Source organism: Dromaius novaehollandiae, chromosome 4, assembly GCF_036370855.1.
Source record: "Dromaius novaehollandiae isolate bDroNov1 chromosome 4, bDroNov1.hap1, whole genome shotgun sequence".
Taxonomy (NCBI): Eukaryota; Metazoa; Chordata; class Aves; order Casuariiformes; family Dromaiidae; genus Dromaius; species Dromaius novaehollandiae.
In genome coordinates this window covers 48427239-48439652 of record NC_088101.1, presented here as the reverse complement: position 1 = coordinate 48439652, position 12414 = coordinate 48427239, and the positions used below count along the sequence as shown (strand labels likewise).

General features: G+C 36.7%; 1 protein-coding gene and 1 long non-coding RNA gene across 2 annotated transcripts in view; one reads left to right on the top strand and one right to left on the bottom strand.

Moving 5' to 3' along the window:
• Positions 1-8691, top strand: part of GLRA3 (glycine receptor alpha 3) — a 103053-nt gene extending 94362 nt beyond the window's left edge. The window contains exons 9-10 of the mRNA XM_026105157.2: positions 943-1062; positions 4640-8691. Coding sequence (XP_025960942.1) covers positions 943-1062; positions 4640-4909 — 390 coding nt within the window. The 3' untranslated portion in view covers positions 4910-8691. The remainder of the gene's footprint in view (positions 1-942; positions 1063-4639) is intronic.
• LOC135328239 (uncharacterized) overlaps positions 1-12414 on the bottom strand; it is a 92395-nt gene that overhangs the window by 57456 nt on the left and 22525 nt on the right. The window lies entirely within an intron of this gene.

The window sequence follows — 12414 nt, the reverse complement described above, 5'->3', positions numbered from 1 at the left end:
TTTTCTTCACGCTCTTTCCCCTCTCAACCACTGCCTCCTTCTGATAACACTTTAGCATGTTTGCAGTCTCCCTTCCTGGATGGCACTAACAGCAGCAGCAATGGTCTTTCCTAGGCACAACTGCACCTTCTGGCTACTGTTTGTATACTTGTAACTCACTGAAGGATTCCAAATAATTTAAAGGCAAATTTCGCTTTAGAGGTTGAATCCAATGCCCACAGAATTAACAAAAATTTGTAATTGATCTGAGGGAGTCTAGGATTGTGCTATACATACAGTAATAAATAAAAATTATTGCAACATAACATGCAAACTATTCATTGCTGTTTTCCAACAAGCATCACAACAGGTATAGGAGATATTTCAGAAAATGTCTGGTTTCCTTACAGTTGCACAACTAGCATAATAAATCCTGAGAACAGGGAAGTTTCAGTTCCCAATCTGCAACTGCATTTGGTAGTCACTCATTATACGATCCAGTAATCTTTGCTTTGTTTGGGAAAGAAATCTGGCCAAAGAACTCATCAATTTCACAAACACTCTCTTACTGATATGCTGGAAATATTCTTTCAAAATGAATAAATATTAATTACTTATTTAAAGTTACACTCTCTTAGGTGCTTGAAAAATAAAAAATGGTACGAGTCATACAGGCATACTGAAACATATTTGTGGACGTTGTTTTTCTTGGATGCATTTTCACTGTACAAGAAACAAACATTAATTGGATACATATACTGAAAAACACTGATTCTACATTACCTTTTAGTATAAAATATTTACTTTTCAGGAATAGTCAATCTTATAATTCTATTTTCAAAAATCTAAAGATCAAGGCATCTTTAGTGAGGAAAATAGACATGTGAACTAGATTGATTTAATGGTAATCACACGTCTTTTCTTTTGTTTTCTTTTTGGTCAACCCATCCGTTTTGATGAAAGTATTTTGAGGGAGTTCTTGATGGAAATGAAATGAATGAATCATTGCAGCATAGCAATGGCTTGAGATGTGCAGGACGTATAGACGGGACTTTGCCTCAAATCTACAGTACAAATTTAAGGGTAAACTATGTAGAAGATGTCCCATTTGTCATAATGTGATACCCAGTCATTAACAGAGGCCCTGTCCTTTTGTCTGAACTAATGTCTTCCCATGTGGACTCCATAAACCTTCATTACTACCTGTATGTGATGACGTGAAATGTTAATAAAGGTACCTGTCTTGTTAATTTTGCAATCTATATTGATCTTTTAAAATCTGGATTAAAACATAAAATTAAAATTATTCTTCCTGCAACTTCAAAGGAACACTGACATCAGTTCTAGGAGCAATCAGCTGGTACCAGATAAATATTTAAAACTAAGCTGTTTGTAGTGCAAAACAATTCAATAATGCTTTTCTTCTCAAAAATTAGCAGTAAAAAAAAGTATTCAAACAACCAAAGCTAACGCTTCAAATATATCCTCAACAACCTACAGTCAAAAGGCTACAAGAGATATTTTCAGTAATTATGCATATTATTTCTCAAGAGAAATTAATTACTAACTATATGTACAGAAAACGCATAGTCATAAGCCCATAGAAACTGAAATCTTTCTCTTATTCTATGGCTGAATATTTTATAGAACAATAAGAAAAGATAAGAAAAATAAACCAGGTGAAATTATTTCCTTCAAGCCACCAAAAAATTCTAACTTTCTAAATAAAATTTGTTATCTAAGTATTAATATTTTTATTATAATTTTAATAGAAGTAATAAAATATTTAAATGCAGCTGTACACTGGATAGTATTCAAACTGCTAGCTGCTATGCAGTATGTGTGAAAACCACAGTCACATTAAAACTTCACTAAAGCTTTATCAATAATATATATGATGTCATTCATTTGCTTTTTCTCAGTGATCACGCACTAAAGATATGTGCGAAAGAAAAAAAAAACCCGTCCTTATAACTTCTTAAAAGAAAGTTTTCATCCCGAATGCAACGGACTTTTTGAGGAAGACATTGAGCTGGGCAGACTCTGTGTCAGGACACACTGCGTCCTTCCATCAGATAATCTCAACAGCTGTGGACTCAGACACCTGTATTTTCAGACATATTTCTAGCCAAAAAGGAGGACTCCAGCCAAGTCATTTTAGGAAAACAAATGGGGTATCACTGTCACTTCACACAAACGGCTTTGAAAAAGCACTGAAAAGTTAATTTCATTAGCACTAGTAGCTGCATCTCACCTGCTGTGCAGATACAAACCTGAGGCCAACTTAATGATTTTTCTGCATTACTGATCTGCTGGAAAACTCGCAGAACTACCTCTTGGATGCTCCAGCTGGTACCGCAGCAAAGAGGCAGGGGGGTACCTGGCATGCTACCATGCTCCCGGCAGTGCCCTTCTCTGCAGGGCCATTAGCCCCAACACTTTGGCCAGACTTGGCAGGCGCCAACCATCCCACCTGCCCCACGGCATCCGACAGACACAGGGCAGAAAAGATAGACCCTGAGAAGGACTTTCACATCACTGCCTCAGCAGCACAGGATTTCTGAGCAGCCTGCTGACTGACTGCATTCAGGATGTCTGCAAGGCAAAAACAAGCAGAGAGCTGAGCTTTAAAGCCCTCCTAGGGGATCACAATTCAGGCAAGCACAGCACAGGGCCAGTAAAGCCAAAGTATAGTGCCTCACCCTGAAAACACGTCCAACTGAGAGCTGTTATTCAGCGCAATTATTATATAAGCATCCTGAGCCAGTGACATTATAAGCACTATTTTCTGGAGAAGTGTGAAAAGATTTAAACCATGAAGCACAGATCTTTGCCCATATCAAGGAGTTTAAACGTCAACTCTAGAGTAATCCTCGTAGCCTACGGATTTGTAACTTCTGTTATAAAGATATTTCCCTTTTTTTTTTCTGACAGGAGAGGCACAGTACTGTAGTAATTAGTCCTTTGTTTTATCACGTCATCAGAAAATCACTCTATCATTTTGTATTTCTGTTATTCATCTCCACATTTAAGTAAGTCAGTGCTTTTTCTTCCTCTTTTGCTTTCATGTTAATTTTTCTTTACTTTCGGTTTTATAGAAGTATTCTGATATAGGTTTGAAGTATAGTGGTTTCAGTCTAGAAGTTTATTCAATTTACATATCTGAAAAACCACATCAGCTGGGTAACAACTACAGCAGGGCTGGATGCTAATCCAGCTAATTCCATTTTCCTGTAGATAACTGGGTCAACCAATATTGATAATGATTTTTTTTATTTTTTTAAAAAACAAAAGAAAATTAAAATGTTTTTTCTAGTAACTGTCACTTAATCAAAATTTTAAGGATGTTTAAAATTAATTGTCCATTCCAGAGCACTTTCAAATTTTCTGAATGACACTGGTATTGTCAAAATGAAAAATTTGAAAGTTTGTATTTAAACAGTAACTGGTAATTTTTTTTAACTTTGATTTTTAATTCACTCTAGGAAGAACTTTAAAATATCAAAATTTCTCATATAAAATTAAAATTGACTGCTGCTTACTTCTAACTTTTTAGTATTTATGAAAATGATTTTCCAAAATAGTTAAGAAATAACATATACATAATACTTTGTCATACTTAATAAAAGCCTATAATCCTAAAGAAACTGGGTTAAATTAGACATGGAAAAAAGGAAATCTTGAATTTAAAAATAGCCAAAAAAATGTGAATGCCCTCAAAATCATAGCACTATGCTTGGGTAGCATAGATAGTGCAGGAATACTCTGGGATATATTCAAATCTAATCTGGACCTGTCTTCTCAGTCTATGTATTATTTATCCATCTGCATTTCTACCTCCTTTACTACTTGAGAATATCTCTAACCAGGCGGAGAGAGGTATAAAATGCATCTCCTGATGGAAGCCACATTCTTGAAACCCATCCTTGGAGACTATGTACATCTTCAGACTATCTATTTTTGTTTCTGTGCAGTGTGATTTAAAACCAGATTCAATTTTCTCTTGTAGCTCCCTGAATTCAGAATGTCTTTGCCAGTTTTCCCCTGGACTGACAGAACAAGTCAGAAGGAAAATCTGGCCTTTAGCTTTCATTCACTTTATTTTAAACTAAGACACTTTACATACTATTCTCTATCTGTGGCATGCACAGGGAAGAGTAGAAATAAGGCATACAAATGATTAATTATATTAGTGAGAATTCTGCCTCTCTCATCAACGCATGTTTACTAAATGTGACCATCACTACTATTTGCCTGATGGTTATGTCTCAGGGCCAGGAAACCATTTTGTTTAGTGACGCATAAAGTTAATGGCTATTCTCCAAAAGACCCGTGTGAAATTTGCCCAGTTGAAGACTGCAGACATCTGCTGTAAATGGGGAAAAAGAAAACCAATCAGTAGTTGTGTTCCTGACTGCTACTATGTTACTAAGGTTTCTTTTTTTCTCTAAATAGATTACAGATTCTATAAACAAGTAGATAAAACTGGGCTTGTTGAAGTGGCTGCAATAGTTTTGGCAGAGACATTGATAGGGCCAGAATTTCAACAAGTTAAACTGCAGAGTCAAGAAGTCACTGAGGTAAAGGTACTTGGTACTTAGCAGCTGGTAAGATTTCTGTAAATAAAAAAAAACTTGCTTTTTTTTCCCTTTTGCAACAGGATGATGATGTAAGAGAAAGTCGGTTTAGTTTTACAGCATATGGCATGGGGCCATGTCTGCAAGCAAAAGACGGAGTGACACAAAAGGGGCCAAACAACCCCGTTCAAGCTGCACCAAAAAGCCCCGATGAGATGAGAAAGGTATTTATTGACCGGGCCAAGAAGATAGACACAATTTCCAGAGCTTGTTTCCCATTAGCCTTTCTGATTTTCAACATTTTTTACTGGGTAATTTACAAAATCATTAGGCATGAGGACATTCACCAATAACGAGATTAAGGCTTTTAGCGCACACAGTTCTGGCTGGCATGTTCAACAGGAGGCTGCTAGAAATATGCACAGGAGTCATCAGGAGAGCTAAAGGCATCGAGGGGAAAAACAAAAAGGAGCCTGCAAGACTTGCGTTACCAAGTCACAGTGGAATGGAAGAATGACACCCAGAGAAGATACGTCTGCTATTGCAGTTTCTACATCAAACTAAATATTATCAACTTTTTCATAGTCAATCACTCTCTACTGAAGCTTTACTGCCAAGTGTTTATACATACTGTTACATAGTGATATAATTGTACAGTACTCTTTGATGTTCCTCAAAAATTTTTTAATTCTGGTGTATTTTTTAATTATAAAATGGGTCCAGAACACCCTAGGTAAATCCCATAGTATTAGAGAATACATTAGCATTTGTAACCCTTATTTCAATTTTACAAGATAATGACAAATTACTGATTTAAATTTTGAAATTTAAGGACTTCTTCTTGTCTTAAGAACAGTATCTGTGGTTTTGCAATGAGCACATATGATGCATTTAAGTTATATTATTTATTCAAAGTACTCCATATTACAGTTCCACTGGAAAATGTGCATTGAAATAATCTCAGAGACAGCACAAGCTACTGCTGCCCAATAGTCTGAATATCATTTGGAAAATATATTAAAATTTGTCACATACTGTTTCCTATAAAGGTTTTTTTTTCTTTTAATTACAGACAGTTACACTTTGATAAATTCAAACTTAAAAGCTTTTAAATCTTTTTTATATTTTTTGACTTTTTTTCCCAATTGATAACAATTCATACAGCTTTGGAGATGGACAAGCTGCACTAAAATTTTGCAATACTCCATTTTTAATTCAGTGCAAAAGAAACCCTGTAACAAAGTTAAAAGCAAAGAGTCATCAGCTCTGCTGAAATATTAGGAGGATGAGTATAGCTGTGTTTATGTACATATATCTCCTATACGTTATGTAAATCACAGAAAGTTTGATATATAGGTATATGAAGTTTTCTTTCTCATTCTTTGAAGTTTATGGACATGACTTAGATGCTGCTTAAGTAGTACTTCACAATTTTGAAAAAACATGCAGTTCTAAAACATGAAAAAAATCCAGATCTTTCATTTTAATTATACTTCACAGTAATCAATAGGGATTGAAACTGTTAAGAGAGATTTTCTCCATTTAGAATTACATAAGTCGTATTAGTTGCTTTTTTGCATTATAACACAATAGATCATATTTATTGCATAGTGTGTAAACACTCTTGGTACTCTTCTCTATTGAAAAATAAAAACATGCTAAGATACGGAAAGCTGACATTGAGAAGTATTCAATACTTTGAGTCCAGTAGCTGAGGCTGTTTCTCATTGCAAAATGTTTTTATTTTGACCATGTTTTAAATTTTTGGTTTGTTATTGCTCAGAATGCATATACAAAAGCAAAATACAGCTGGAGGCAAACATCTAGTGCACTGCCAAAGGCATGTTGCATATGAAGTAACAGAAGCAATGTTACCCTGCACTGAGGATTATAACATAGCAACCTTGGGTTTGGTTGGGCTTGTTGTTTTCCTCCAAGGATTAGTTAGAGAGATTTTAAAAAAGCAGTTCTCTGATTTTGTTGAACTGTCTCAGAAAGAAGCTGTACAATCCTCCCTTCTTTTAAAGCAGTATTATTTTACAGTTTTGCTTCATTTATTTTATGAAAGCAATTCATTTCAAACAATTATTTTTAATTAATTTCTTTATATACATGTTCCAAAAAATTCTGATCACTAAAGAATGCCTGTGCTGATCTGTGGGAAGGGGTACTACGAACTAATGCCTGACCTTTTGGTTGGGTTGTATTTGTCTCCCTCAAACTTGTCATGAACTGTATTTTATAAAAAGGGATGTTAACTTATTTTTACTTTCAGTGAAGTCAACAGTATTTAGTTAAAGGACTATTTTAAGTACTGGATCCATAATCAAGAGGCAACCATAAAACATTACATGAACTTTCAAACTTATCTCTCTTCTTACCATTTAAAATAGCTGGCTTCTCTCAGTAAGGAATTCTTCATTGAAGGAATCAGTACCTAAAAAATGCTAGCTAGATACATAACTCTGAGTTATTCTACAACACTTCAAAGTACTTGACCGCCTGGCTCACACTGCTTCTTTCCCAATCATTCAATGGTCTAATATTACCTTGTTTGGAAAATATTAATAAATCCAAGTAATACAAGCTAAATAAACTTAGCCCTAATTTCTTTCTTCACTACTTAAGCGAGAAAAGATCTGTGTTCTCAGATGGAGAAATGAGATGGAAGCCTTGAAAGTGATGAAAGAGAGACTGGATTACAGTTCTGGCAAAGTCAGGAGAAATGTAGAGTTGTCGAACAAGAAGGACAAGATCCTTCATTCACGTATGAATCTATTAACTCAGTGAGGGGGAAGACGGTATGCTAATCTAAGGAAAAAATTACGGTATGTGATATATATATATATACACAATAAAAAGCATAAAACTACATTATAATTCTTTTCTAACATCCCTAATGGATTGTTACCTATAGACCATCATGTTGGGAGGGTGAGCACATCCTACCTGTTACTTACAACATTCAGTCCTCTAACAGGGCATTTTGATTAAGAGGATTAAATATATTTAAAACATTATGAAAAGTCTACAGTTAGAACATTTTTGTATGTATTAAGTAGCTCTATTAAGAATAAAAATATCTCAAATAAGAGGGAAAAAGCAGGAATGGTTCCATGATGATAATTTCAAATGGAACATCTGGCATGTCACCCTGCTGCCCTGAAGGAACTAAAGGTTTTTTATTTTGATACAATGGAATGAAGATCTCTCTTGAACTGATGTTTCTTTATCTTTTACTGTAACCATAATATTTGCTAATTTAACAGAAACCTTTACAGTCCCAAGCAACCTTGTGCAAAGTCACATGGCAAAGAAAAAGATAAATGTCAGTTAAGATTACAAAAGACCTCCAGGCACAAATACCAGCTGTCCACTAACTGACTATGGGAAAAGCCCCAAAATGCCAGCAGGCATGCCTGCCCTCTACGCAAAGCTAGAATCAACAGTTGTTGTCATCAGCTATGAAGATTAGTGCGGGAGCTGATTCTTCTGTAACTGTAAAGTGAAGCAGCAGGGAATTAGATCAGGAAGTTGCAAGCAGAGGTACTCCGCAGCATCTGTCACACAGCAGCATCTCTGCTACAGTCCTGCACAAGGAGCAATGTGGAAGCAGAAACGGAGCAATCAAAGAAATGATGCTTGAGGCAGATGCTACCTGTTCGGACTTCACCTACATCTAAAACAGGTTCCATTCACTAGACTGGAGTAGGACTCGGCTGTCCTGTGTGGCTTTGCTGGAGCACAGGTCCCCAGCAAAGCCGCACAGGGAAGCTTCTTGTACACACAACCCCGGTGTGACAGGCAACAGCCATTGCAGCCTGGACCTCGGTAATTATTCACCATAGGTGCAGGCTCTGTGCTATTCAGGTCGTGTGTTCATGGTTGCCATAGGTTAGCCCTTTAGCTTCAAAAAATAAAAACATTGAAGAGCCATGCGATGCACCAAAATCAGAGGCAAAGACTCTAGGATCTGGTGGATTACTCCAAGTGGCACAGCTGCCAAAATGCTGGCACAGCTACCACACAGGAGAAAGCCAGAAGCATGAGGGTTTCTTATGACCCCTGCCCGGCCGCCAGTACCCCTGCCGCTGACACGCCAGCTCAGGTGGAAACAGCATGCGCAGGGGGCACTGCCTTACTCAAGACTGCCGCTGCGAAGCGTGCGTTCCCTTGGGACAGCAGTTTCCGGCTGGGAAAAAGCAGAACTGACTTCCTCTCCATATCACCTGCTTTCTGAATGGAAAAAGGAGTGGGGCATGGGGACAGGAGGGAGAGCTGGGGCTGTGCACAGCACAGGGGCCATATGGAAAGAGAAAGCCCAAAGCAGTGCCTAGAGCCTTTCACACGACTCTCTTCTTCCTGCACTAAAGATGGATATGTGGTCCAAACCATATCACCCCCCTGCAAGGCCAAAAATTTTCAGTCACTGAGAGAGGATAAGGAAGATACTTCATAGGTACAGTAGCTAAACTGACTCAGCTACCCCGCAGGCATCCTCTAGAAACTGGAGCACCAAACTCCTACTTAAATTCTGCATAATAAAATGCATTTTGTTTTTAAAACCATACCCAAATACTAAAAAACATGTTGCCAAGTCAGAGAGTTGGTTTTCTTCCCCTACAATGTTAATAAATTAGAAGAGACTTGAGGGAGACAGGAAGGAAGTGGAAAAGCATTTTACTATTTATAATTAACTTTCATTTTGAAATAAAGTGAACTCCTTACTATCCCCCCATTCTATTTTCAAGTTTTGACTGGAGACGCTCATTACGATTTAAGCAGGCTAGTGGAATACAGGAACAACATGGAATTTCAGGTTTTTAGTTCAAAAACACATATTGGTTTTCTTTGAACTCTCTTTATTAGAGCTTGTTCCATAAGCTTTTTTATAGGCTGCTTTGTAAGGAATCCTTTCTGAAGTGTGAGATATGATTCTGTTTAATCACTAGAAAGACTTATGTTTAGGCAATTCAGATGTGCACTTTACATTTGAGGAATAAGGAAATGCTTCTACTTTGCACTATAACCAATTACAGAACTGTAGGTTGGTAATGTAGATAAAAATAGAGTGAAGATGAATTGTGTAAACACTTTATAAGAGTAGGAAAGATTAAAAGTCTTCCTTAACCTTTACAAAATTAAAATTTATTCTTTTTAGCAATAATTTTATATTAGATGGAAATGAATTTATTTTTACGGTATCCAGCCCAAATTGAGATGGTTGGTTGTAAAAGGTGAAAGATATACTTTGTGTGCAACTTCTGCTCTCATTTGAGCTATTATTGGACTGAATTCATCCAACAGAGCAGGATTTGGCCTTATACTGTGAAACTGCCGAGTGCGCTAATAATTCCTACAGGACCCCTGTAAGGTAGTAAAATAATTCTGTCCACATCCTACTATACAACCATATGGTTATTTAAATGAGAACAATATGAGATCATCATGGCTTTTTTTTCTTTTTGAGACCACTAACAATCTAAATCATGAACTCAGCTACTTGTTAATAATAAAATGGGCATGCTATTTTGCAGTGGTTATGGAAAAGGTGCCTTCAGGCAACACATGTCACCTACAGTAGTTACTGAAATATTATCAGTTCAGAAGGCTTGTGGGAGCATGTTAGATTGCTAGAAGCAGTGGGTTAAATGCCAGAAAAATGTTGGCTCATCCTGTATTCTTGACATTCTTGAACATTACTGCACTTCTTCACTTTCATCTTTGTGAAATATGCAAGAAACATTTCTTCTGTTTGTATTTTAATGTCTGACAGAGTGATGTTAATGGATGAAATGGACTAAAGTAACTACTGATGTTCCATGAATGTGTAATTGTGAACTGTATAAAAAGAAATTGTGCCATAAGCTTTTGACATAAAGTTTTAACATAAAGTACAGTAGCTTGTGTGTTAGTGATCCCAGCTTTTTAAAGGCTACAGCAAGAACAAAAAATGATAGTGTAGTAATAACTTGTCTGTGATTTTTAAACATATTCTCCTGCAGATTCCTTCTAGACAACATACAATGGCAATTTCATCTCAAAGTCCTTTTTAGTAAAATTCTATAAATGTGTTATGCATGGATTTGATTAAATTCCTTTTTCTTGTATTACAGTATAATATTGCGCTTAAACTGACATTCTCTGCAGACAGAAGTGTTAAAGTATGTGCAGTTTATGGTGTCAGTCATGTAACTCTAGATATTTTGTTCAAAAAAAAATAAAGTTAACTTTTTTCAGAAACTATGCAACTGTTTTTATGACATTTTATGCAATGCGTTTAAAGTCAAAGGAGGGACTATCACTCCCGTTGGAAGAAAGAATGAAACCCTCATGAATAATTAAGGTATATTAGTGTTTAAATATTACAGGATTGAAAACTTGAAAGAGAAGGAACTGAGTGCTTTAAATTGCTTTATTATTCAGAATAAGCTTCAAAATACTTTAACTGAATTAATGAAAATATACAAAGAGCTGTTTTAGGGGAGACTGCTGGAGAAGGGTAGGCTCTCAAGGAGAAGTCTGATTTCCCAAGGCCTCTTTTACAGTTAGCGGACAGAAAGAGGCCACACACAGAGGGTGTTTCTAGGCAGAAGACTGGCTCCTGTTATGAAAAAAATCCCATTTTGAAAGTTCAGGTAATCCAGATAAGTGTCTGTTTAAAGTACATCCACTCCAAAATAGTCCTGTTGGCCTTATTATCAGAAAGGCAAAAAAAAAATCATTTGGAGAAAAACAGCCTTATGGAAGCTTTATAGATCTGTCCCCCTGAATATTCATTGATAGAAAAATGGCTTCAACAAAGCTCAAGTGAAGTAACACATAAGAACTCCTCTGAGAACAGCCCCAGTGCTGCTAATTTGATTACCTCAGTGTTAATGTGCTCAAAGAGCATCCACAATGGGTCATCTCAGAAACAGCCACGTATCACCGACACCACTCAGGCCTCTGGATTTCCTAGCAGCATGCTCAGATTCTCAGGGCAGATGGCTTGCAACCCCCTGCCTATAACAAAAAATGGTACCAGGCCACCCCTTTCCACTTGCCTTTCAAGTTAATGGGATACAAAAACAAGAACTGTGGCATTTTCTCAAAAGAAGTATTTCCATTATCAGCTACTAATAATTCAATTCAACAACATATGGGATGGAGCCTTATGAAATGGCAATGACTTAGACGAACAGCCAAATGTGAGCAGAGCCCCAGCAGAGCTGCTGACCGAGCCCTCACACAGCCCACAGAACCGCAGGATCAAACCCCTATTTATGACGGTTGTTGCTCTATCAGGTCTTTACCATCTTTTCTTCCCAAGAGCAAATAAAACCTGCTGCCTTTGACCTTGTTCATATATATATTCACAAGCAACGATAGTATAAAACTACTACAATAGCAATGTTCTCACGCTAAGGTGCGCGGTTCCCAGAGCACGAGAACTGCAAGGGCACCCATGTGAGGTGTGCAGCAAGCAACTAAACAAGAAGGTAATTGCCAGGCAATGTGATCCCAGAGTCACAGAAGGAAGCAATAACAGATCTTAAAGGGATCAATACGTGACTGTGCTGCATAAACTATGCAGCCCTTTCAACACAACATTCTGGAAAAATACAGATATTATATCAAATAATAAAATTATTAATGTACAAACATGAACATGAGTTGGACTAGATGATCTCCAGAAGTTCCTTCTAACCTCAGCCATTCGGTGAAAAAGACGATATTGTTTGTATATAGCTACCTAATCATGTTAGAAATGAAATAAACATTTAATTCCATTTTGTCCATGCAGTGGATTTTATTTCTCATACCCCACCCTCTGTACAAGAGCAGGGGTGAGAATTATGTTTGCTAGGTATCACTT